Below are 25,347 nucleotides of genomic sequence, written 5' to 3'. Positions count from 1 at the left end.
GATTGTGCTGGGGAGTTGGAGAGCTGTGGTTTTTGCAGCTTGGGATCAGCCTTTCAGCCTGTGACCTCTCTTATTCCCTGGGTTGTCTGATATCCTGTGGCCTGTGTCCCTTTTTGGCACGAGGACATCCGTTTTGGGTGTGGAATTGATGTTCTGGTGCCTGTGATTGTGGCTGATCACAGGGGCTGGGCTGGGAAGCTGCCTGTATTTCACAAATGTTCAAAAAAGTGAAATCCAGATTAGATTGCTGTACCCATGGCAGGCAGGGAGGGTCCTAGGGTGACTGCACACCCTTTGACAGGGCAGGCAGAGCAGGAGGACAGCTCTCCTCCAGAGTTACCATGGGATGTAAGGATCACGCAGACACACTTCCATCCCATACAGCAACATAGGAGACAGGCTTTTTAATGTCTGAAAAGTTCTCACATCCTCAGAGGAAAGCTGCCTTATAAATACAACATGTCCCAGCTCCACACAAACAGGGCTTGGTTTTCTTTAAATAAATAAATCCCCAAAACATACTGTTCTGATCGAAGGTCTTCACAGTCCCTAAAACTTTGCAAGATCTTTTTAACAATGTCCCTGTGATGCTCCTCCAGCTGTTGGTTTCAAAGGAAACCTCCTAAAGGAGAACAGCATTGGAGGGTTTTGCTGTCCACACTCTTCCTGGTGGAAGAGGTCAAAGTCTCTGGTTACTGATCCCATCTGTAGCACTTCCCTCCCTGTACAGGTTGCAGGCAAAGTCACACCAACCCTCAACAAACTCAGGCACAGGGTGAGCAAACGGCCTGTTGGGAGGAGCTGAAATTCCAGCCGTGGCTGTGGCAGCACAGGGCACAGCACTTGGAGAAGAGGCTGCTGAAAAAAATACCATTTTTCGTCTTGATCTTAAAAAAACATCTTCACCAGGACCTGAACCATGCAAAATCCACGCCTGAATGGGCTGCTCCTGAGGTTTTGCAGCCTAGCCTGGCAAGAGGGTGGTTTAAAACTCCTGCATATTGGTGGTGGTGAGACCCCTGTACCTCTTTCAAACAATGGCTGAGGTGTGGTGCTCTGGATTTGTCCCTCCCTGGGAGGGGAAACTGGGGAACAGTGTTGGTTCACAAGGGGGTCAGTTTACCTGCCATTCTCAGGTTTTGTTTACCCTGTAACCCTGAACTCTTGTTTTTATATGCTGGCTCACGTTAATCTGTGTGAAGGAAGGTGTTCAGGTGCCTAAGCTGGTGAGATGCCTCATGCCCTTGTCTAGAGGTCAAGAGGCTTTTATCTGGTGAAAGGAAGTGTGCAAATTTAGTAATTCTGGGTTGCTTTCTTTTAAGGCAGCTTGGCAAGTTCGAATTAATTTTTGTGTTGAATAATGCCTCTAAATCCTTTGGTTCAGTGTACTGGTCTTACTGAGCCCCACCTCAGTACACCCACAGTATAGAGCTGCTTTCAGCCTCAGTAAAGCTGTTCCTCTTGTTCTCTTCCTTGCTTTTGCAGCTGCTCTGCTGTCCTTGAATAAGACCCGTGGGCCAGAAAACATGGAAGTATGACAGTGAAAGCTCAAATATGCAGTATTTCAAGATCCAGACTGACTGATGTGCATTCCACATCTGTTTTGTGCCTAAAATAGAAGTTTTGCCAATGTCTGAGCCGGTGTGTCAGGGTCTGGGTAGAAGAGACCTTGCACAGTGAGAATAACTTTTGCTTCACAAGAAAACCCAACAGCTTTTGTGTTCCTTTCCCTGCTTTAGGTGCTGCTGCAGCCAACGCCTCAGTTTAGATTGGGAATTCTGAGCTGGTGGTAGTGCACAGAGGCACTTTCCTGGTTTTGTGTGAGGCTCTGCTTTTCACCCTTCCTTACTGAGCTGCTGCTGGTTAATGGGAAGTTGTGGGATGTGCTGGAATTGTTGGGGTTTTTTAAATATGTGGGAAGAAAGTGATAGGGAAGCACTAGGTGTAGGGAACCCTCATGCCTAGTGAAATCCAAACCCTGGCTCATGCTTGTCATCCTGCCCTGTTCCACGGTAAACCCGTGGTCCAACAGAGGGTCTTGGGGCAAGGAAGCTGTGAGGTTTCCCACTGTGCCTTCCTTCCCCAGGAGCCCAGGAACTCACCTGTGTGGTGATCTCACTCAAAACAGGAAGCCTGTGCAGACCAGAAAAGCACAGCCATTTATCTGGCCAGATACATCCTGGTATTGATGGGATATGTGGTCTCCATATGGCAGAGCTCTGGAGAAAAGGCTGATCCAAGGGCTGGTGAAGCCAATGTTAAATAACCTGGATCTGGGCACCTGCTTCCATGGACTGCTTTTGTTTTGGAAAGGACCACTTTCCTTGCCAGGTCTTCTTCTACTAAAAAGGAAGGGGAAAAGAGCTAATTTGAGACTGGCACAGGCTGATGTAAACAGAATTTCTTTGTCTAATTGGCTGCATTTGTACTCAGGAGAGGGAGAAGATCTGGTTTTGCCCCAAGGGTCTCCTGGCCTAATACCACACACAAACATGCAGAAAGTCTTCGCTGCAGTGGGTTTCAGAGGAGACCAGGCACAGGAGTCTGGGCAGAAATGCCACCTGCACCACAGCCCTGCTCCTTCCGCTGCTGCCACGTCCCTCCTTCCTCCTGGCCTTGTGTCCGTGGGGCTCCTCTTCCTGACACAAGTCAGTGACCCGCCTGTCTTGTGTCATTAGTGGGTGAAAGAAGAAACCTTTGCTGGTCACAAGACTGCATTCCTGTTTGTGAGTCTCTTCCTTCTCCTCCACTGCAGCTTCCTTTTGGTGCTGCCTTCTGTGCCAGCTCTCCGCAAGCTTTGCAGGTGCCCTGGGAATAAAGACCTGTGAGAGTGGCTTTCTTTTCTTTTCCCAGGTGTTTTAGTTGTTTAATTTCTATTTATAATCTTCCTGCTTTTCTGCTGTTTCTAAGGCTTGGGCTGCAGGTCAGCGCTGTACAAAGAGATGGAGTTTTCACTTGGTGTGGTTGCTTATCTCTGTCATGTGTCTCCCCTCTGTCCTGAAGTTGTCTTTGAGGCTGTGCCATGATGCCAGTGGAAATAACTGGTTTCTCACTTAAAAAGCCCAGTTTTAAGGCTTCTTCTCAAGGCTGCTCTGTGTTGTGCCATGGTCAGCACAAGAGAAGGGGCCATCACTGGAGCAGACAAGGCGTGTGGTGGGAAGGGAGGTCTGCTCACACACACCCACCTGCACCTGTGGAATTCAAGGTGGTCCTTCCTGATCAGAAGGAGGGGTCTGGCAGGTCTGGTGGTAATGCTGACATTCCCAGCCATGCAGAGCTTCCACCACTGGAAATTGTGACAGCTGTGCTTCCTCTGTGCTCACTAATGCAGTGCCTGTGCTGAGTCAGGGACATGAGGGTCATCATCACGTGGCTGCAGGGAGCACGAGGGGTGCTCTGCCAAGTTGCCTCTACCAGCAGTGCCCTTTTGTCCCCTTCCCTGTGTGGCTGTGCGGGGCTCTTACCGGGAGTCTGAACTGGAGAAAGCCGGTCTGAAGGAGCCAGTGGCTTTTTGAGTGTGTTTTGCTGTTAGATGTGGTGGTGACTGCATGGATTCCTCTTTCTGAGAAACTGGATTGCAGTCCTTTGGTAAGTGTTGCTGGATGGAATAAGTGGACTACTGGAGGGGAGATGGGTGCTCCAGGGCTTGTGTTGGCACCGCGAAGGCGTTGCTGCAAGACACAAGTTCCTGAAGCTCGTTGCTGCAGGAGTGATTTGACTTCTAACCACTACCTGCTGTCCCTGCTGGTGTTCAGCTGAGGCAGCCTGGACTTTCCTGTGGGCTGGGAAGGCTCTGGCTGCCTGCACCCTGCTGAGTTCTCTTTGAATGGAGCCTGGCACCAGTGCCAGGGCAGAGGGTGACTAATGGCACTGCCCACACGTTTGTCACGCAATTCCTCTTTGGCTCGGTCATCGTGGGGCTTTCTCCTGCAGGTATTGCAAAACAGAGGTTCTACCTGCAGCCCCTGTGTTTATCTGCAGGGGTCCAAAGGGTGCTGATGCTTGGCTCCTGTTGGGTGTTTCAGTAAGCTCAGGGGCACTGGAGATGGAGGTGCAGCCTCTGTGCTGCCCCGTGCCAGGGCAGGCAGCGTCCGTAGGGTGTGTGGGAATCATGGGAGCTCTTTCTGCTGTGTTAGGCTGATCCTGGGGGCTGTTTGGTGCTACAGCTAGTGCCTGGGGATCACTTATCAGAGGTGGGAGCAGTGAGCAGTCCCAAGCTGTGCTTGGTCAGCATTCTTCCTTCTCCTTTCCCTCTCACCAAGGCTGACACTGCAGGTCGTGGTGTGCTGATGGTGGCACAGGGCAGAGTCAAGCCCAGCTTGGTCACTCGTTTCTGGAGAGTCACAGGCTGCAGTCCTGGTCTGAGGCTGAAAAGTCAGATTGTCCTGAGGTAATCGAAACTCCTCATGGACATTCCATTACAAAAAAAACAAAAGAAAAGTCTACTTCAGGCTTACAAAGAGCCAACTTCCTGCCAACTTAGCCTCAGAGCCAACGCTTTTTGGCCACTAGGAGATAGTACAATGTGACTTGCAGAAACATCCTTACGTTTGCAGAAAGGGAAACCTCCCAGCCACGTTTCATGACTGTGGTGCTGTGCTGCAGTGTGCTTTTGGAGGCATCTGCTGCACCATCTCCTGGCGCTGCCATCCTCTGTGTGCAAGATCAAGGGGGGAGAATAGATCCCTTTGGGTTGCTGTTCATTTGGCTTTTAGAGCGCTCCCCATCCTGTCTTGTCTGTTGCAATACTGATTTTATATATATTTTAATATGTGTGTGAGAATTAGGAATACTTTTTTTTTTTTAACATGATTATGAAGAGCATCTGTTTGGTAGCGTGGAGATGTGCAGGGAAGGTCCCCGGTGATTTGAGTGATTGTGAGCTGCCATGTATCAAGCAGATTCACACATTTAGGAGCTGCATTCAGGGGCTGAAAAGCTGAGCTAAAACACAGCATTGCTTGATTGTGATCTTTCAAAATGTTGTGACTTCTCTGTGCTCACATCTTGCTGAGGGTGATTGCTTTGCTGTGTGCATAAACAGGGATCCAGGAACTGGAGCCACGATTACAAAAAAAAAAAAAGGATATGGAAGTTATGGAAGTCTTGTCTTACCTTAATGGAAGACATAATAAACACCGTGGATAAAATGACCACCCTTGAAACTGTTGTCAGGGGAACTTTTACTTCTGCATCATGAATTTTTTTTCTTTTCCCCTTCAAAAACCTGGTCTGATTCTATCAGGGTCCTTCCAGAGGCTGCATAATTCCCAGGGTAGTTAAATTTCAAGTAAGAGTCAGGTTTCTCTTCACTGGATGTTAGAATGTTAGAAAATGTATTTCAAAATGAATTGCTGGAAAATTGCTTCTGGAAAATAATTGTTACAGCCAACTAGGTAAGACTGAGATAAACTGAGGAATAATAATCTTCCTGTGCTGGGTGAAGTGAGTTCCTGAATTGTGACAACCTTTTAAAAAAAGAAGTGTGAGGTCTAATTTCACATCCTTTGCTATGTCTGAGCGAACCTTTTCCCCAGGGTCGGGATGGTGAAGGGAAAGCAAAAAGAAAAACCTTTAGCTGCAATATAAGACTTGAATAACTAAATGGGCAAGACCAGAGGGAGCCCATCATCAACACTAAAGCAGTTTTTGTGTCTTTGCTTCCATCACAAGACCATGACCATGTTTCCTTCCAGGGTTAGAGGTCAGCATATAATCTTTGTGCTGTGGAGATTGTGACTGAAGAGAGGAGAGCTCTGCACACCAGAGCCAGAAGCCTCCAGAGATGGTTCTCTTCCCTGGCTCTGGGGGGGTTGAGTGTGTGGTCTGGCTGCAGCTGTAGGGCTCCCCTTTGAAGCCCTGGAGAGCTGCAGTGTGGTGAAGGCCAGGAGATAGCACAGCTTCCACCCCCGCATCCATCCACGCTGCATTCCTGGGAGCTGCCTCCCTGAGGATGCCTCTTTCCAAGGCATCACTGCTTGGGACAGCAGGCCACGTCCAGGGGATTGAGAAAGCCAAACCTCCTGCTCTTTTTCTCTGCCCTGGGAGGCCTGAAGCTCTGCTGATTTGGGCACAGTGATGAATTTTGGCTGGAGACATAGCCCTCACCTTGTTGAGGAGGGCACAGACTCCTTCTTGCCCTGTGTGAAGGCAGCTGGTGAATATCCATGTCTGAGCTATCCAGAGCCAAGAGGGAATTACTGTGCAGCCTGTGTGCCTTCCACTCTGGGCTGGCTGCTGCTCACCACGGATGTGTCTGTCTTGGAACTCTCCTCCACGTGCAGTTTGTGACAAGGGAGGCTGCTGTGCTCTGTGCCAGGAGGCTTTCCTAGGGCTCAGCTGCTCTGGATGCTGGGTTTGGTGCTCAGAAGGGAAGGAGGTGCAGCTTCTGCCCAAAACCAGCTTAGCATGGTCTCCTGCAAGCCTTGTTTTTATTCATGGCTTCCTCTGAGCAAGGGTTTGTCATTGCCTCACGTGCCTTGGGGAAGGGATTTTCAAGGAAAGTGGGTGAAACACAGGCTGTTGCTGAGGATAATCTTACTGACATGGCCATCCCTGTGTGAGAGGAACTGGCTGCCCTCGTGGAATTTGGGCAGTGGAAACTGGCACTGATAAAAAAACCCCCACCTTGCAGTGTTGGAGATGTTTATCCAGGCAGCCTGTGTCTGGCACTGCTTCCTCCATCTCTGAAGAAGAGAAGGGGTCTGTGCTGTGCATGGGCAGCAGCTGAGGCTCCCTGGAAACCAGCAACTCTTCTTTGCCTGGAGACATAATGAACAATTCAAGTGATGAGTGAGATAACAAGGAGAGGGTGGGTTTCCTGGCAGGTTTTGACTGAGATCCTCCTACAGGTGAGGTGGAGTGGCAGTGAGGAAGAGGAGAAGAGCTTATAAATAGAAGTTCTGGAGTTTCATCAGGAATGAAGGCAATAAACCAGCAATATTTTTCCCCCACCAGCACGTTCCCCTGGTGTTGGTTGCCAGACCAGCTCCTTGGTGGTTTACTGGAACCAGATAAGAAGGAGGGGAGGGATCCTGCTGTGAGCTGTGCCTTTTTGGCAACTAAGCTCCAGTTGTGGGGGCTTTGGCTAATAGTTTTGTCTAGAGCTGTACAGAAATAACACCCAGCTCTTGCTTGGCTCCGAGATCCAGTGGTGGAAAGCCTGTCTGCAAGGAGGGAGGACAGGGTGACCTGCCTGATGGAGAGGAATGTGCAATTTGCTTGTCCGTAGTCACATCACTCACATTTTTCTTCCAACCCCCTGCCTTGGTGTCATCTCTGAGAATTTAATGGGAAGCTTTGCCAGTGGTGTTTTAGTGCCCTTTGTAATATAGTTACTTTCCAAGTTCTCCACCAAATAAAACTTCTTTGGGGGTTGAGCACTACCTGGGTTGCCAGAGTACCTGTCTCTGATCACTGCCAGGTTGCTATGGACTTCTCCCTGTGCTCCATAGGGCACCTTTTATAGCTGGGGTCCTCTGGCACAAGGCTTCGTGTTCTCTGGAGCTGGAGTTTCCTTTTAAGGGTAACAACAAGGGGTTGTTCTCTGCTGTACCTGGTCTCCCTTGTTAGATCTCCCTAAGCATCACCTTCCCTTTTCATCCCAGCTCCTGAATGCATTAGCATAACCTTAAACTTTGGTCACTTTTATTTCTCAGCCCAGGCACAGGCTTGGAGTTTTCTGCTGTTTTCAGCCCCCCCAGAAAAGCTGCCTGGGAGCTTTCCTCTGGTAGTCATGGCTTAGCTCTTCCTTCACTGCTCAGCCATGGCACACGTCCTTTTTTTTCCTGTGGCACCACCACAGCTCTGAGTCACTTTTTTGTGTGGAAGTTCAAATGTCCATGGTCCCCTGGGTTGGCAGGGTGCCCAAGTACAAGAAGAGAGTCACTTTGCCCTTACAAATCAAGTTTTGAGTTAATTATCTGTTTACTTGGACAGAGTGCGTCCTTGCCTTTGGTGAGATAATATTGTGATCTGGACTGGGGTCAGAGGAGTTCAGAGCTTTGGCACAGCAGTGGGAGAGAGGGAGGGAGTGATGGGTGGATCCTCAGGGGAAGGATGGGGCTATAGGGCCGTAGGTTTGGGATTTGAGGGCTGGGTGCTCATCCTTGTGCTACCACAGACCCTGAGTATGGCCTTGGGCAACTCACAAGTTGCTTAAACTCTGCCTTGGTGAGTGGAAAGCAATAATTCAAGGAGATGGAAGTTAAACCAGGGGAGATAGTGGACGGGACTGGAAAGCCAGAGCCCCAAAAAGAGGTGGATGGTAAATCCACCTGCAATGGAGGTGGATATTAAATCAGAAGTGTTCATCCTTTGTGTTGTAATGTTGGCAGGGATGCTCATAGACGTTTCATGCCACAGTCCTGCTCTGTGGTTTATAAGCACAACAGTGGGTCCAGGGCATCCTGTCACCTTGTGGGAAGGAGGGAGGAAGCCCTAGATCTGTGGGGTGGCTGAAAGAGTGGGATCTTCCCCCAGTAGCACTCCAGGGGCTCTGTGGTGAGTAAGGGCTTCAATAAAGGGTGGCCATGAGTCCCTGTTGAGTTTTGCTGTGGCTTTAGCAGGAGTCAGGCTGAGCTCCCTGGCTGGCCTGTGGGACTGCTGTGATGTTGCTGGTAGAGGGAGAGCAGAAATCACTTCAGATGGATCAGCACAGATGCAACAGGAAGGGAAAAGCTTGGTGTGACACCGTGGGACACAAAAGGATCCTGCAGTCTTGTGATGCAAGGCCTCTCTCCAAAGATGTTGTTGGGCAGCCTTGTGATCCCAGGACTAAATGTGTAGCAAAAACCACTTTCTGAAGGACCCTTGTTGCTCTTCCATGGCACTGTGTGGCCGCTGGTGCTCATTTGTGTTTCCTTGCTTACAGTGCCTCTGACCGTCATGGGGGAAGCCAGGATGGACCCAAACCTCTCCCCTCCCGACAGCACTGCACAGCAGGACTCTCTCTTCAGCATGACAGACGTGTTCCTCATCTCCCTCATCACCGGACTCTTCACTTACTGGTTCTTCTTCCGCAAGAAAAAGGAGGAACTCCCCGACCTGCCCAAAATGCAAACAGTGTAAGTAACAACTCTCAGGCAGCGCGGTGGGAGTGGAGCTTTCTGTCGTGCTTATGATGAGTCCTGGAAGGCTCAGCTGGATTGTAGGAGGCCTCTGGTGAGGGAGCCTAGTCCCAAAGGATATTTCTCTTCCCTCATGTTTCCTCTGAGCTGCGTGTTCCTCTCCCAACGCAGAAATCCCGGGGGAGGAGCCAGGCTGCAGTTTCTGCCTTACCCCACCGTGTGGCCCAAATCGGGAATTGGCCTTTCCCAAGCAAGGCAGGAAAAGGCAAGGCAGGAAACCCTCTGGCTGTACTTCAGAACTCTTAAGGATTGCTTTGGCTATTCTCGTTTTTTTTTCTGATAAAAGTCACATTTAGATAAATCTGGAGAAATGTGGACTTGCTTTTAAGTAGGTTTCCTATCAGAAATCTTATCTACCCTTGGCTATGAAGAAAAGAAATAGTCTTGGGAGATAGTTCCTGGGATGAGCTGCTTGGCAGCTCTTGTGAAACTTGCTTGGCTTTGATGCCAGGGTACTGCAGCATCAGGAGACTGGATTTGGAGAGGGAAATCCTTGTTCCACTCTGTCTTCTGCAAAGGGCTTAGGGCCAGGATTGAGCCATGCTGGTGGAGACCTGGGTGCATTTAGTTCCTTACCTCACAGTAACATCAGTTTTCTGCTGGGCTTTTTACCTCAATCCTTCTGCTTCTGGTGTTGCAGGAGGATGGAAAGTACATTTTTCTGGCTGAGAGGGTTTTAAAGGGCAGCAGTGACCCTGACTGTGGAACCTTGTGCACATGGGTGCACACGAGGTTGGCAGCAGCACAGCTGTCTGTGCCTGCTTAGCCTTACCTTGGGAATGTGTTTCTTTGGATTGGTGGGATACTTTTCCCTCTCATGCCTGCAGCAGAGAGGGCTGTGTGTGTCAGAGATTGTGAGGAGGACACTGTTGCCATGAGAGCTAATCTGGCTGGGGAAAGGGCACTACCCATCTGAAATTAGATGCTGGCATAGCACAGGCTGGGCCTGTGTGACTGATTCCACCCTGCACTCACCACGTGCAGCTCTTCCAGAGGCTGTTGTGACCTTGCAGAGCAGCTTTTTGACTGCCCCTGGTACATGTTACCACCTTGTGCCGCTGCAGGGCCTCAGCACATGGGCTTCCATTTGGGAATGGATGGAGGTCTTGGCTCTGAGCTGCTCGTGGGCACTTTGCCTGGGTTTGCTCCGTGGAGTCCGTGCTGCCTGCTCTGTCCCTGTGAGCCATGGCTGGAAGGGAGCACCGTGCAACTGCTCCCTGTGGGAGATGTGGAACAGCAGCACGTCCCATTGTGGATAACTAGGGAAGTGGTGAGGCTGTTCTGGAAGTCATCTGACACTATTGCATTTTGGAAAAGTGGCAGCCAGGCAGGTGCAGAGTGAGAGGAGGCTGTGAAGTAGTTTCTCCCTCTACATTAAGCCTGACCCTGCTGCAGCCCTGCTGTGGTCCTTGCAGCAAGCTGGTCAGAGGGCAGTGTGGCCCCATAAACCAAGGCTGTGGCTGGTGGCACATCTGCCCTTTGGGACAGAGACAGAGACTTCCTGCAGGTCTTGCAGTGTAATTTTATGGGATGCTTGGAACTGGGAGGAAAATGAGTGGGGAAAAACAAGCTTGTTCAGCCTTGGGTTTCCTTCCCTCTTGTAATCCTTGAGTCTGGGGTGGAGTTTCCTTTCTGGTGATCAGGCAGATCGACAAGACACAGGGTCACAGTGTCAGCCACTGCCTGTGGCTGGCTGGATATGTCAGGCGGGCCTGTGGGCAGGCAGGGAAGCTGTCCCAGACCCACGAAGGCAGAGAGGCCTCATCAGGGCTGTCTCTATCTGAAATGGAGAGCCTTGACCTTAAGAGGGGTTGCTTTTCTTCAACTACTTCTCTGCAGCTCTGCCTCGACTCACCAGACTGTCCTGAACTGCTTTATCTGATGGCATTGAGTGATGGATTTAGTTGTCTCACTTTGGCTCCCCCAACTTCAGCCTCAGGATACTGGAGGATGAAGGTGCTGAACAGTGATTCAGACACATCACAATGGCTGCTGCTTTAATGGTTTGTTTGCAGTGTTGAACAGTGCAAGCAGGGCCTCCAACCTGAACACAGCATCCAGCACCTCAGTGCCCTCCTGGTGCTTTTTGGGAGCTGCTGCTGAGCACCTTGATAAAACTGTGTCAGCTCAGCAGGGTCTGCAAAGGAAATGCCACTGTTGATACTGCCCTTGATTGTGGAAAAACAGATGCCCTGTTGAAACACCCTCTTTTGGGCTGGGTTCTCCCTGCGTGGCTCCACCAGCCTGTGTGGCCTGGAAACACTCATGATCTTGCCATGACAATGCATCCCTGGGTTCAGCCACAGCTCAGTGAGGGATCAGGCTGCTGATTCTTCATCCTTACAGCCAAGTGGAGCTGTTTTCCTGGCCAAAGTCTCCGCAGAAGGGACAGAATCCAGCACATCGGAAGGCATCCTGTACCTGTGACGTGTAACCCATGCATGTGTGGGACAGGCTGGGATCCCACTGACTGCTCGTGTTTTGACTATTTTCAGACTTAATTAAAACCACTGGGGCAGCCTTCCCTGCAGCCTGCTCTGCAGATGTCATTAGGGAGAGCAGCTCTGGATCGCCACGCAGCCGTGGCCACCGCGCTTCCTCGTGGGGGCATTGCTGGGGAATGCACAAATTTATTTTTATTCTCTGGCTGCTCCTCCTCTGCACGTTTCTCAGTCAGAGATTTCTTTCCTTTCTCGTGTGCCCGCTCCAGAGTTGTACAGACAGTCATCCTGGGGAGACACAGGCAGGACAGCCATTGGTATGCTGGGTGTCACCCTCTCCTTTCTCCCCCCTCTTTAACATTGTTTGGGGCAGAAACTGGCTTATCTCTATTCTGCAGCTATGCAGAAATCCATTCCCTGGTGCTTGTAGGGCTTCCTGTGGCAGGAATTGCTCCAGCTCCTTAGCCTGATTAGCTCTCTGCTGCCTGTGTGTGTGAGAGAGAGAGACCATCTCTAATTTAATTTAATAGGATCCTGAAGAGAACAAACTCCTTTGAGCTGCCTCCGTAATGGCACTGCCATAGTTACCCAAAGCGTTGCTCACGCAGTGTCTGGAATCGTTTCATTCAGCTACAGCATCAAGCTTTTTTTTTTTTTTTTTTTTTTTTTCCTGAAAAAGGAGAATATATATAAAAGCAGCTGTGATATAAACAGTTTCCAAGGTAACAAGGCCGGGGGAGGGTTTTGTGTCCCGTCCCCCTGCTCCACGCCGATGGGAGAGGGACGTGTGCTGCGGAGGATCCTGGGAGGTTTCATTCTCCACTCCTAATTCCTTTCTGCCACCGCTGCCAGATGTTGCAGTTTCTCAGGACTGTGCGGATCCACTTGGTAACTTCCGAAGCCCCACCACGAGGATCCGAGGGGACAGGACCACTCCTGCTATGACCCGTGCCGGGACCTTTTGTGCCGGCTCTCTTCTCCTCAACAAAAGGCTGACGCTTGGCTTTAGCGCCCAGGAGGAGCAGAATGGGAAGGCCTGTGTGGCTCCAGAGCTAAGTTAGATCCGTCCCCCCACACCTCCCCTTGCAGACACAGCTGCCCTGGGACTCTTTGTCTGCCTCCTCCCTGCCCAGCATGGGCTGCGTGTACTCGGCCCCGCGGGAAGAGCCGGCCGTGGCCAGGTGAGTCAGTCTGCCCGATGGGCCACGGGGTTGTTCCACCTTGGAGGGTCGCTCCTCCCGCCCCAAAGCTGGGTGAGTGGGATGCCTCTTCCCTCTGGGACAGGAGGAGGAGGAAGGGGAGAGGCTGTGCTCGGAGGCAGGCTGCTCCAGAGGAGACCCTGCTGTCGGTGCTTGGTTTCTCTGCAGTGTCCGGGCTGTGTCTGCACTTTTGGATGTATCTATGTGTTTGTCAGGAAAGCCATGGGCGTGGGAACTTTCTGAAGGAGAGGTGTTCAGCTGGGACGGACTTTGATATTGTTGCTGAGCTGTTGGGAACTTGTCTCCCTCTCCTTTCTTTCTCCTGAAGTCAAAATGACAGAGAGCCCTGGGAGCTGTTTGTGCTGTGGGTTCTCACCAAGGGTGGGAGATCTGTACAAGCTACAGCTCATTCCAACAATGGGGTTAATCCCCTTCCCTCCACCCAACACTTCTGATTCTCATTGTCACTGCTTTGAGCTATCTAAGCTGTAAGAGCAGTCATTGCTGAGAACACACTTTCTCTTCTAAGTTTCCCTGGCTGAGCAGTGAAAATGTGTGTTGTTTCTGCCTTTGGCGCCTGTGTGTTTTCGCAGCTCAGATTTTCAAACCACCCTGATGAAGCAATTTCAGAGAGTTGTGTAGCCTTTTTTCCAAAGCCAGGCTCATTATTTCTTCTGTGTTTGAGCCACAGCTTGTTCTCCACCACACACTTCAGTGTGGGGTTGCCTCCTTTGAAAATGGACGAGCTCCATGTGCTGCACCCTTTTCTCTTCCAAAGGGAGCTTGCTGAAAGGATCTGAAACTTTTTTTTCTCCTCTTTAAAAAGCATTTTGTTTAGCAGTTGACCCAACAGTTGTTTTAATTGGATCTCGCTTGCAGAGGGCAGAAAACCAAAGAGGTTCACCAGGAAGCCAAAAGCTAAGCGAGAGCTGAGTCTTGTGAATTCTCTCGAGCCCCTGTCCTGGCGACAGCATGGGCAGGGCTGGGACTGCTCCCTTAAGATGCTTGTCATATCTCAGTTCCCAACAGGGGACAAATGATTACTCTGGGAGAGTGTTAGCTGCTGGGAGAGCAGAGCAGGGGTGTGAAGCAGCTCTCTCCTGGGAGCACAGCTGCCTTGGGTAGCTTTTTGAGGTAGGCTTTGCTTGTCTTTGGTGTGTGTGCTGTATGAGGTTGTTAGTTCTCAGAACTGTCAGGCCCAGTTATGGAGCTCCTTGATACCTTTGGGTCAAGGAGGGTGCTTGAAGGCACGTTTTACTGAAGGTCCCCCACCCTGCTGCTCTGTGTGTGTGCTCTCCGCAAATGCCACGGCACATCTGCAAGATCCCTCCCCCTGGGCTGCAGAGTTTAGGAAACTGTTAGTGAGCTCTTCACATTCTCACATGGGCTGGAGCCAAAACCATTTGTTTTTTGCCTGGAGGCTTCTCTCTTCCCACAGGAGACCCAGCCTTGCATTCTTCCATTGTGAAATGGGAACGGGTCCCACGTTCTTCTTCCCCGCTACCAAAGCTCCAGCGGGGAGGACAGCAAGGGAGCTCCTGTCCTCCTTGCCTGCTGTGAAAAGCCCCCAGCACCTAATCTGACTGCAGCTAGACCCATCTCTGCTTGGGAATGGAAACCAGCAAGGGAACCGGCTCTGCAGGACCTTGGCTGGCAGTGGGTGCCTTGCTGGTGGCTCTGTGGGTCTGATCAGCTGCATGTGTCTGCTCCACAGAGCTCTCCAGCTCTGGGATTCGGGTCTGGCATGCTGCTTTGAGGTTGAAATAGCTGGGTTTTAGCCCTGTTTGACTTCAGGCTTGGGGAATGTGCCCTGGGGAACATAGTGCAGGACTGATCCTGCCTGCCTGCAGTGATGTGGGAAGCAGGGAGCTCTCTATTCCCTTCTCTCACACCATGGCTTGTCCCCTGAGATTTATCTGGAGACCCGCTCTTGTGAGACCCTTGTAACCTGCTCAGCTGTGAAACCTCTCAGAGCAGTTGATAAAGGCTTCCTGACAGGCAGGGCTGAGTGCCTGGGCTCTCCCTGTGGGAGGATTCACCAGTGGAGGTAAGGCAGGGGCTCAGCTTTTCCTGTCTGCTCTGAGTCCCTGCTCCATGGTTGTTGCAGAAGCCCTGTGGTTGAGTGATGGGTATCCCTGGGACATGGATGGTCAGTGGGCAGCCTTTGGGCAGCCTTCCTGAGGTCTCGAGGCCACTTCTTCCCCACTTGCTTATTCCTGACCTCAAAAAATGAATGTGTTTCATCTGAAAGGAGGTTCCTCCTGTCTTTCAGAGTAGCTCCAGTGAGAGACAGCAGCTTCATTGAGAAGATGAAGAAGACGGTAAGCTGCTTGTTCTGGCTACAGGGGGTGCTGGGAAGGAGAGAGAGCTCATGTCCTTCCCAGTTTTCTCTGGAGACTGTCAGCAGGAGGGGCTGATTTGGATACAGGCACATGCCTGCTGCAGAGAGCATCCAGGGGAAGGCTGTGTGGGCAGCCAGGAATAGCTTTTTGGGTCTATGCCTGAGAGTTGTTCTTAGAGAAAAAAATTAAAGTGAAAATTTGGTGGGGGGAAAAAAAAAAAGTGTAATATGAGATCAAAGTCAAGAGGGAAATGGCAGAGACTTTAAAGTCATTGGCTGGCAGTTATTTATCTGCGTGGTTGGTTCCCAAACTGGCTCGCTGTGGATTGGGAATTGTTGTACACAGAACTGGCTTTTGACTCCACTGGTCTGGACACAAGAGGAAGCAGAGGAAGAAGCAAGGGCTGGATGTATTTTCTGTTTTACTTCAAAGTAACTGGCTTGCAGCAGAGCAGGAGCTCTGGTGCTCAGGCATTTCCCCAAAGCTTTGGCAAGTCTGTGTTCTCATTCAGGGAGTTCCCTGTTTTCAGGAGTCACGCTGCAGCCCTGAAGTTGAGAATAAATCTTGAGGGCTTTTCTTTGTTTTGGATTTTAGTCTGACCTGAGTCTCCCCTCTGAGTGTGACAAGAGTCATGTTCTCATTAACAGTTTAGCCTTGAGTTTTCTGTCAAACCTGGCGTGGAGTCCTGTATGAGCACAGAACAACAAGCAACCTGGTTGCCTTTAGGTTGCAGTCCAGGATTCCTGATCCCAGGCATTTCCTTTGTCTGTGCTTCATCCATGCATTTGCCAAGTGAGTAATCACCATTTAACAGGGATTTCTTTTTCTCTCCAGGGCCGAAACATTGTGGTTTTCTACGGTTCCCAGACGGGCACAGCAGAGGAGTTTGCCAACCGTCTCTCCAAAGACGCTCATCGCTACGGCCTCCGGGGCATGGCAGCGGATCCGGAGGAGTATGACCTGGTAATTTAGCCATGAACAGCCTCAGGATAGGTAACATCCCATTAATCTCCCCTAAAAAAACCCAAGGACCCTGGCCAAGGGACAGCTGGCCTTTTAACAGTGTCACTTAGGGGAGAAAAGATCAGCCTGAGCGATGCAGAGATGGGCTTGGTCCTTGCCATTCTGCATTCTCACAGTCCCTGAAGGCTTTGCGTGGAAAATCCCATTGCTTTTCTGGTGGAGTAGAAATACTGACTTGCAGTCCGGTGGGGGTGGTTGGCTTTATTTCCCCTGCCAATTTTGGGTGGGTTTGGCCTTTCCCAACCCCTTTTGTAATCAAGTGGTGTTGCTCTGCACACCTACACCGTAGGAACAGGCTTGCCCAATAACCACGTTGTGGGGTCCTTAGGGATTCATTCTGTCCTTCGGTTGCAGTCGGACCTGAGTCGCCTCTCGGAGATTGACAAGTCCTTGGCTGTGTTCTGCATGGCCACCTATGGAGAGGGGGATCCCACGGACAATGCCCAGGATTTCTACGACTGGCTGCAGGAGGCCGACACCGACCTCTCGGGTCTGCGGTTTGCAGTGAGTGGCTCGGCTCCAGTTTGTGTTGGAATTTGGGAAGGAAAGCCAAGAGCCCTCCACTGTGCCTGCACGTGGCTGGGGGAAAGGCACAGCATGTCTGTGTCCTGTACTCCTGTTTTGGTTGAGGTCCCTACTGTCTTCCTTCGCAGGCTTTGTGGACTCCTGCAAATGTACATCTGAGGGCTCTAAATACAGATGTCAGAGTTCTCTCTCCACTCCCTGAATCATGAGGGTTTGCTGGTACAAACAGCCCCAAACAGGCCTGCAGGCACTGAATACAACATCTGCAAATGAGCTACAGGCTGCTGCTGTTCAGAAGCTAATTGAGCACCCCGGGGCCAGATCTTCTCCCACAATTTAAATCACTTGGAATATGTAGCTCTCTTCCTGTGCTGAGCTGAATAACCACCTCACCCAAGCCCTGGCCAAATTCCTTAGGCAGCATAATAATTGCAAATGAGGATAAAATCCACTGCTGGAGATGTGAAGCTTCTCTGTATGAAGCAGTGAGCAAACATTTGCTGCGTGGTTTGTGGGAGGCAAAGGCCAGCAATCGGTCTCCAGGCAGTCCAGGCTCTTACTGGTCCCTCGAGGGTGCAGGAGTTCTTGTAAGTGCATCCTCTTGCCATGCCTGAGGCCGGGCTCAGGGGAGCTGCTGGTGCCTCCTCACCAGTGGTAGGCTCTTACCCAAGGTCCACGAAGAGTGGATGGGGAGCTGGGAGAGGTCTTGGTGTCTTTTCTCAACTTCATTTGCTGGGTGATACTTGCCAGAGGATGTCAACTGGATGGGAAGAGTCCAGCTCCTGCTTCTCTATGCTCACGAGCGTTCCCTTCTAGGTCTTTGGGCTGGGGAACAAGACTTATGAGCACTTCAACGCCATGGGAAAGTACGTGGACAAGAGACTGGAGGAACTCGGAGCCCAGCGCATCTTTGAGCTTGGGCTGGGAGATGACGATGGCAAGTGAGTAGCTTGGGTGGAGGGGCTGGTCACAGCTGGATAAAGCATCTTGGATACTTTGGCAGGGAGTTGGCTCTATTACCAAGACAGAAATAAACTCTGCAGGGCTCTTTGTGGGAGTTGACGTAACTCTTGAGTGTGTGTCTGTCTGCTCTCTCTCCCACAATCAGATCCCTGTACACAGGGAGTATCCTAGGGAATCCTGTGTCTGGGAAATCCCACATCAGCTCTTAATGCCCATAGGTACATACTGGAGCAGGCTTTGCAGCCTCCTCTGCCTTTGTCCTGCTGTGGATCCATTGCTAACCCAGCCTGTGTAGATAAACTTCCCCATCCCTGTGGAGAAGGCAGACTCCATCTCCTCATGAAGTGTTTTATGGTGGGAGGCAGCAGTTTTCCAACTCAGACAATGATTTTTATTTTATTTTTGCCTTTCTGTGCTCACCTGAGCACCCTGGGACATTACATCAACCTCTGGCTTTACCTCTGCAAGGTCTGATGTGAGGTTTGTGAGGTGTGTGAGAGGCTCTGAACCCAGAAAAATGAGCATTGCCATGTTGGAATCTGCCTTTTGGGAAGGTGACTTCATGCCAGGAGTGGGCAAGGGGGGAGCTGAGGTGGTTAAAGACTGAGCCTGAATAGCAAAGCCTTCCTTGGCAGACCTGGTGAAGGGAGGGGTGGTTGGTATAGCAACAATTCCAACTTAGTGCTCTGACAATGCTTTTCTGGTGATCTGTGGCATATGGAGGTACCAAAACTGTCTGGGTCCAAGGCAAATGTCTTTTCCCATGGTGGAGAGAGAAACTCCATAGGGATCTCAGATGGCTTTTCTGGGAATGCCCCCTTTCTCCCAGCTGGGGCTGGGTTATTGACTCTTTCTTTTGCCCTGGATAGCCTGGAAGAAGACTTTATCACCTGGAGAGAACAGTTCTGGCCGGCAGTCTGTGAGCACTTTGGGGTGGAGGCTACAGGAGAAGAGTCCAGGTGGGTTTGGGAGCAGATCCTTTTGGGTGCCAGAGAGATTGGCCACCTCTGACTGGTGGCCATTCCATTAGCCCCAGGCTGCTGTTCCCTGTCCTCTGCACTGCCTCTCCTTCCAGACTGGAGGGGGCATGGGCAAAGTAGAGCAGGAAGTGGAGCTGTTTGGCCTGAGCCTGGTGCAAGTTTGAGCCCAGCTCTGAGTTTCTGTTCTGACTGGAGACACGGTGGGTTTGGTACCTTTGGGATGGCTGTGCTGGTTGTGATGCTCCCAGTGAGGCTGAGGTTTCCTCTTGGTCTGGGTTTTCTGCACAGCTTTCCTGATCCCTCACGTCTGGAGAGGGGCAAAGGGGTGGAATTTGCATTTGTTTTTGAGCTGCAGCAAATCAACCAAAGTATATGCTGGTTCCAGCTGTACTTTGTGGTTTCCAGTTTGACTTTTTTTCTCTTTTCTCGCCCAGCATCCGCCAGTATGAGCTGGTGGTGCACACGGATGTGAACATGAACAAAGTCTACACGGGAGAGATGGGCCGACTCAAGAGCTACGAGAACCAGAAGCCGTAAGTGCCGACCCCCTGGGCAGGGTGTATGTGGGGTAGGGGTTGGCTGATGGGTCCTTGATGTCTCTAACAACACCTGCTGTGTGGGCAGTGTCATTTCTGCAATGCAGCCTGTCTCTGCCGAAGAGGAATGGGCTCAGATCTCCACTGGGACTCTGAGTCCCCAGTTAATGGATCATTAGGGGTGAGGAGATGCCTGTGGCCCCGTGTGCTGCTTGGCTGGTACATCCACAGCATCTGTCTTGAGCCTTTCCTCGCCTGGGGTGGCCAATACATGATGGCTGCTGGCAGTATTGCTGTGGGAGATGAGCTGTATAAACTAATTCCGGCCTGAAATATTTCTTTGAGATGTGACAGTTCCTCCAGTCCACTTGTGTGTCACTTGTTCTTAATGGGACAGAAGCTGTTGACTGCTGGGCTGTGCTTAGAAGGAAAAGGATGTGCTTTCTGTGCCAGTGTGGGTAGCATCAGGATCATAGTTTGGTTTGTGCTGTGGTGTAGTGTGCTTTGGAACATGAACCAAACCTTGTCTTTCCTTCCAGACCGTTTGATGCCAAGAACCCCTTCCTGGCCAAGGTTACAGAGAACCGCAAACTGAACGAGGGTGGAGAGCGGCACCTGATGCACCTGGAGCTGGATATCTCCAATTCCAAAATCAGGTAGTTTTCTGTGGGAGACTGCTCCTTTATTTTGTCAGGAGCAGTCTGCAGCAGGAGCAAAGAACAAGGATGTGGCACCAGCTTCATCCAGTACTTCAGTGATTACTTAACACTGCCCCTCTGGGCTTCTGTACCAGGTACCCCACGTCAGGACTTTCTCCCAGCTCTTGCACTGTCTGCTTTGGGTCCCTCCCACCCCACAGACCTTTCCTAGCTGAGCAGTCCCAGTTGAAAGAATTCTCTAGGAATCATTAAAAAAATGAGAGGGCAGATGAGCTGTGAGAGAGAGGTGGGGATGGCTCATGCCTTGGCTTGCCTGGCTTAGGTGTTCAAGCATAGGGGGAATAAAGCCCTGCTCCTAAAAATCCTCTCACTGGCTTAAATTGCTTAAATTGTTAGAAAGTCACAAATCCAGGTGGCTTAATGTAACAAAGTACTGCAGAGGTTTTGAGCAGCTTTGCTCTGTGCCTGTCCTTGCTGGAACTCTGGCCTTGTTGAAGTCTCTGACTTGGAGGTCCCTTATAAAAACCCTGGTTCTTAAAACCGTTATCCCACAATGGTCCTTCCCGCTGTTACTGTGGGCTCTGGGGATCCCTGGTGGTGCAGCAGCTGGGATCTGTGTTGTCCAGCTGCCTCTTGCACCAACCCACTTGTCTTCTGGGGGTGGGCAAGAAATGGTGCAGGTGTTGCATCTGTTCTCCTGTGTCTCGTGCCAGGTATGAGTCCGGGGACCACGTTGCCGTGTACCCTGCCAATGACTCCTCTCTGGTGAACCAGATTGGTGAGATCCTGGGCACAGATCTGGACACTGTCATGTCCCTAAACAACTTGGATGGTAAGTACGGATAGACCTCTGAGGGTCAGCAGTTCTCCTTCAGCTGTGGCCTTTGTCCTTCCCACCAGAGCAGGATCCAGATCACCCTCAGGTCCCATGGGACACCTCCAGGCAGACGAATGTCCCACAGCCACTCTGAATGCTGTGCTGTTCTAGCAGTAGCACAGACCTGTTTGCTGAGAGCAGCTGAAGTGGGTCAGTTGTGAAATGTGTTTAGTGTGCCCATTCAACAACAAATTATGTAACAGCACACTCCTAATTACAGAGCATCAGCCCACCAGAGCATCCCTCAGCTGCAGCAGCCCCGGAGCTCCACAGGGCCCTCAGTGTGTGAGATGTTCTTATTCAGTCCTGAGAGGAGGCACAGCCTTGGAGACTGAACTGCCAGGAGGGAGCACTTGTGCTGGTACAAAGAGCTCTTCCTGGGCAGCGTTCCCAGCAGAGCCAGCCTCTGGCAGGAAGGAGATGCCAGCTGCTGCCCATTGCACTCCTGGAGCAGCACAGCCAGACCTGAAGCATCAGATGTGCTGGCCCAGAAGCCTGAGGGAGCTCCTGGTTTCAAGAGAGAAAGTGGCTCTAATGCACTGCTGGAGCCTGTAGCCCCCTGTGCACTGTTGCAGGTTGTCCAGCCTCACACTGTCATTCCTGTCCCTTATGGACCTCTCAATTTGCTGAATGGCTCCAGCCTTGACTGCTGGTGCTGACCTTTCCCAAGATGAGTCTGAGCACAGCTCTCTGTGTCTAAATGAGCATAAGGACACTTTTGAGGCCAGGTCTGATAGAGGTGTAAGTGTGTGAGGCCAAATTAGCTGTGGAGGGGAGCCCCCCTGCTTGGTCTGCGGGTTTGCTGGACATCTCAGGGCAGAGAGCCTTGTTGGGGACCACAGGGTAATATTTTTTGCTGCTAAACTGTCGGGCAGCATCTGTGAAACACAGAATGGGCTACTGGGAGAGGGAGCTGCCTGGAGAGGGAGGTGCTTCAGTGTGGAACTGGGGCTTTGGCCCACAGGCTGATTGGCCTTAGGGCTGCCCTCTCCTCCCTGAAGCCTTGCTCTGTCTCCAACCCTCACACACCATGCGTAGCTGCCGGCACGAAATCCCCTTGACATAACAGCAGGTAGTTGCTGATTTTCAGTTTTTCTTTCTCTCCCTCTTCTCCAGAGGAATCCAACAAGAAGCATCCCTTCCCCTGCCCCACGTCCTACCGAACAGCCCTGACATACTACCTGGACATCACCAACCCTCCCCGCACCAACGTGCTGTACGAGCTGGCCCAGTACGCCACGGACACCGAGGAGCAGGAGCGCCTCCGGAAAATGGCCTCGTCCGCTGCCGAGGGCAAGGTGGGAGCGCTGGCCCTCCCAGCAACACTGCTGGGCTGAACTGGGTGCTGGGGGATCCCTAAAAGGGCCGTGCAGAGAGCCCAAAGGGGTGTTTGCCAGCCACGAAGGGAAGTGGTCACGTGTGTGCCCTCCTTGCCCACAGGCCCTGTACCTCAGCTGGGTGGTGGAGGCCCGCAGGAACATCCTGGCCATCCTGCAGGACATGCCCTCGCTGCGCCCCCCCATCGACCACCTGTGCGAGCTCCTGCCCCGCCTGCAGGCCCGCTACTACTCCATCGCCTCCTCCTCCAAGGTGAGTGTGCTTCCAGCAGGGAATGAGGCTGTGGAGGGACCGCTTCAGCTGCAGCTCCACAGCACCACGGTGCTTGGCTGGGGACTGGATGTGGGGAGCTTGTCCTGGTGATAATTTCCATCAGAGAGGCAGCTTTAGTTATCTCCTTGCATGAAGTTATCCCAGCTCCCATGGGGTCTGCAGAGGGTCTCACACTGCAGCCAGCTGTGTCCCAATACCACCTGCACTCCCTGGGGCCCTGCTTCTCTTCACCCATCAGCCTGGCTGTTAGGACTTGGAAGAAGGTGGAATTTTAGGGGCTGGTCAAAATTCACTCATTACTTTGTGCCTGAAGCCCTGAGGTGGCTGGAAATACCCAGGGAAGCTCCGTGGTCCCGTGATGAGTCAGGCACAAGACAGAAGCCCCAGGAGGGGCATGCAGGGAGGAATAGCTGGGAATAACCCAGTGTTAAAATTAGGTTAAAATTCTCCTCATTCCTGAGCACTGAGGGGGAGCTGCGGGGACTGAGCTGTGGGGTTGCCGGGGCTCCCTCTCTGCATGGTGCCAACATCCCTTCCCTGCAGGTTCATCCCAATTCCATCCACATCTGTGCCGTGACGGTGGAGTACGAGACCAAGACGGGCCGCCTGAACAAAGGGGTGGCCACCAACTGGCTCAAGAACAAGGTGCCTGACCAGAACGGGAGCAACTCCCTGGTGCCCATGTACGTGCGGAAGTCGCAGTTCCGGCTGCCCTTCAAGCCCAGCACCCCCGTGATCATGATCGGGCCGGGCACTGGCGTCGCCCCCTTCATCGGCTTCATCCAGGAGAGGGCCTGGCTGAAGCAGCAAGGTGAGTGCCCAGCAACCTGCTTGGGGCTGGAGCTCCTGCAGGACAGGGTTCTGCAGGGTTCGGTTGGTGCCTCTGGGGTGCAGCTCATGTTGCTGGTGGGTCCAGCAAAAAGCAGAGGAGGTGGGGGAGGATGAATAGGAGCCAAGTGTTGCCCAGCATGAGGATGCTTTGTCCTCTTGGCCAAGGAGGATGTTTGGGGGGTGGACAGGCCTGAGGCAGTTCTCTGACCTCTGCCACCACATCTCCAAATAACTGCAGTCAAGACACACTCATTGCTGAAGCCTGTGGCCACTTCTGGGAATCAGTCTCAAGCTTCCCCATATAACCAGAAGCAGTTGTGCAGCTCTGCCTCCTCCGGCCTGGTAGGACCAGGGGAGCAGAGAGGACAGGATTGGGACTGCTGGGATTGGCAGGACAAGGGGAGGGTGGAGAGGGGGACAGGGTTGTGGGCTGCCAGGGGCCAGCTGATGGAGGCTGTGTGACCCTGCAGGCAAAGAGGTGGGCGAGACGGTGCTTTACTACGGCTGCCGGCGCGAGCGAGAGGACTACCTGTACCGGGAGGAGCTGGCCCGCTTCCAGAAGGAGGGAGTCCTCACCCAGCTCAATGTGGCCTTCTCCAGGGACCAGGCTGAGAAGGTACTGCTCTAATCCCACCACTTGCTCCTGCTGCTACACCCAGCTGTGGCCTTAGGGCTGGAGACTTCCAGCCTGGGTGGCCCATGGCAGGCAGGAGCACCCAGCACACCTCCACTGTCTCCAGAGCCTTGAGCATGGGTTTGGCTTCCCCTCATCGCCCCGGCCTGTGGTCTGGGGGGCTCTACTCCTCTCACCTCATTCCCACCTTGTTTCCTGCCAGGTTTATGTCCAGCACTTATTGAAAAAGAACAAGGAAAACATCTGGAAGCTGGTTAATGAGGGGATGGCTCATATCTACGTGTGTGGGTAGGTCTGGGGGCAGGGAAGGGACTTTGGGAAAACATTCCTGTTCTCAGGAAAATTAGTGTGACTCAGTTTCCCCAGCTGTGTGTTACAAGCCCTGGGAGGTTACAAGCACTGTCTGGATTCCAGGGGAGGGCAAAGGGCCAGGCAGGCAGGCTGGGGTGAACCCTCTGTTTTCATGTGGGGAGGTGACAGGGCTCTGTGACTCCGGTGTCGTACTGTCTCACTCATGATCCCTTTGTTTGCAGCGATGCCCGAAACATGGCCCGGGACGTGCAGAACACCTTCTACGAGATCGTGTCCGAGTTCGGGAACATGAGCCAGGCCCAGGCCGTGGACTATGTAAAGAAACTGATGACGAAGGGCCGGTACTCTCTGGATGTCTGGAGCTAAAAGCGGGGCTGGCGGGGCCGGGGAGAGAACGGGTCCCCAGGCGTGGGCCCACGGGAGGTGCAAAGTGCCTGCTCGCCCACGGCTGCTGTGGGTGACGGTGTCAGCCCCGCCCCACAGCTACCCCGGTGTCACTCCCAACCCCTCCTGGGCCACAGCAGCCCCTCGGGACAGGCTGTGTACCCCGGGGGGTGGAAGGGGTTGAGAGGGGCAGGGGGGTAGCTCAGCTGCTGTCCAGGAGCCGTGGTGACCCCGGCACCCCAAGGCGCACCTCGTGGCACCAGCATTTGCCTTGAGGTCAGGGACACAGCTGATGTGGGGCACAAGGGATGGACGCTGCTAGAAAGCTCTGGGGTCCTTCTCTGAACACGAGGTGTTGCCTTATCCCCGGGGCTGGCCCACCCTGGCCTGCTGGCACGGCAGAGGGGTGGAGGGGCCAGCAGCCCCCTGCGATCCCACCGGGCGTGAGGGCCTGGCCTGGGCAGCCATCTGTCCTCACCTCCCTCGTGCCCTGTTTGTCCAGCTCTAGGATGAGGGGCTGGCAGCTGGCTCTGGGCACAGAGGTGCCCTGTGCCCCCCCGACCTCACCACCCCCCTGCTCCTTTCCTGATGCCTGCCTTTGCTCCAGCGCGCAGCGGGAAGGGGGTGGCTCCTCTCCCCTGGGGAATAGACCCAGTTGTGGGAGGAGGGGTCTCAGTCCATAGGGCCCTGCTTGCTCCCTGGGGCCCGGCAGGTCCCCTGAGCCCAGCCCCTCCCTCACACTGTGTATGGTCATTTTTTAAATACTGTTTTTATTTTAACATCTTTGTGATTTAAGCATGGGGGGGGGAAAGAAAAGTAAAAACAACCTTTCAGGCTGTCCAATGATTGTAAATTATTTAAATACATTTGCCCTTGGAATAAAAATGCTGTGTCTGTAGTTT

At 52.4% G+C, this 25,347-nt stretch overlaps 1 protein-coding gene across 4 annotated transcripts in view; it reads left to right on the top strand.

Moving 5' to 3' along the window:
- Positions 1–25,262, top strand: part of LOC108504206 (NADPH--cytochrome P450 reductase) — a 28,964-nt gene extending 3,702 nt beyond the window's left edge. For 3 of the 4 annotated variants that reach the window (XM_017828891.1, XM_017828893.1, XM_017828895.1), the window contains 15 exons: positions 8,873–9,065; positions 15,041–15,089; positions 15,945–16,073; positions 16,488–16,637; positions 17,475–17,599; positions 18,491–18,580; positions 19,036–19,134; positions 19,677–19,793; positions 20,510–20,628; positions 21,790–21,971; positions 22,114–22,263; positions 22,828–23,095; positions 23,586–23,731; positions 23,952–24,037; positions 24,283–25,262. In XM_017828891.1, the coding sequence (XP_017684380.1) occupies positions 8,887–9,065; positions 15,041–15,089; positions 15,945–16,073; positions 16,488–16,637; positions 17,475–17,599; positions 18,491–18,580; positions 19,036–19,134; positions 19,677–19,793; positions 20,510–20,628; positions 21,790–21,971; positions 22,114–22,263; positions 22,828–23,095; positions 23,586–23,731; positions 23,952–24,037; positions 24,283–24,427 (2,034 nt within the window). In that variant the 5' untranslated portion in view covers positions 8,873–8,886 and the 3' untranslated portion in view covers positions 24,428–25,262. Of the gene's footprint in view, positions 1–3,417; positions 3,589–8,872; positions 9,066–15,040; positions 15,090–15,944; positions 16,074–16,487; positions 16,638–17,474; positions 17,600–18,490; positions 18,581–19,035; positions 19,135–19,676; positions 19,794–20,509; positions 20,629–21,789; positions 21,972–22,113; positions 22,264–22,827; positions 23,096–23,585; positions 23,732–23,951; positions 24,038–24,282 lie in introns of those variants that run through there. The other variant, XM_017828894.1, reaches the window with a different exon arrangement.
- The last annotated feature ends 85 nt before the right edge of the window (positions 25,263–25,347 follow it).

This window comes from Lepidothrix coronata, unplaced genomic scaffold (assembly GCF_001604755.1).
Source record: "Lepidothrix coronata isolate B3197 unplaced genomic scaffold, Lepidothrix_coronata-1.0 Scaffold154, whole genome shotgun sequence".
Classification (NCBI taxonomy): domain Eukaryota; kingdom Metazoa; phylum Chordata; class Aves; order Passeriformes; family Pipridae; genus Lepidothrix; species Lepidothrix coronata.
This window is presented reverse-complemented; position numbering and strand designations above follow the sequence as displayed.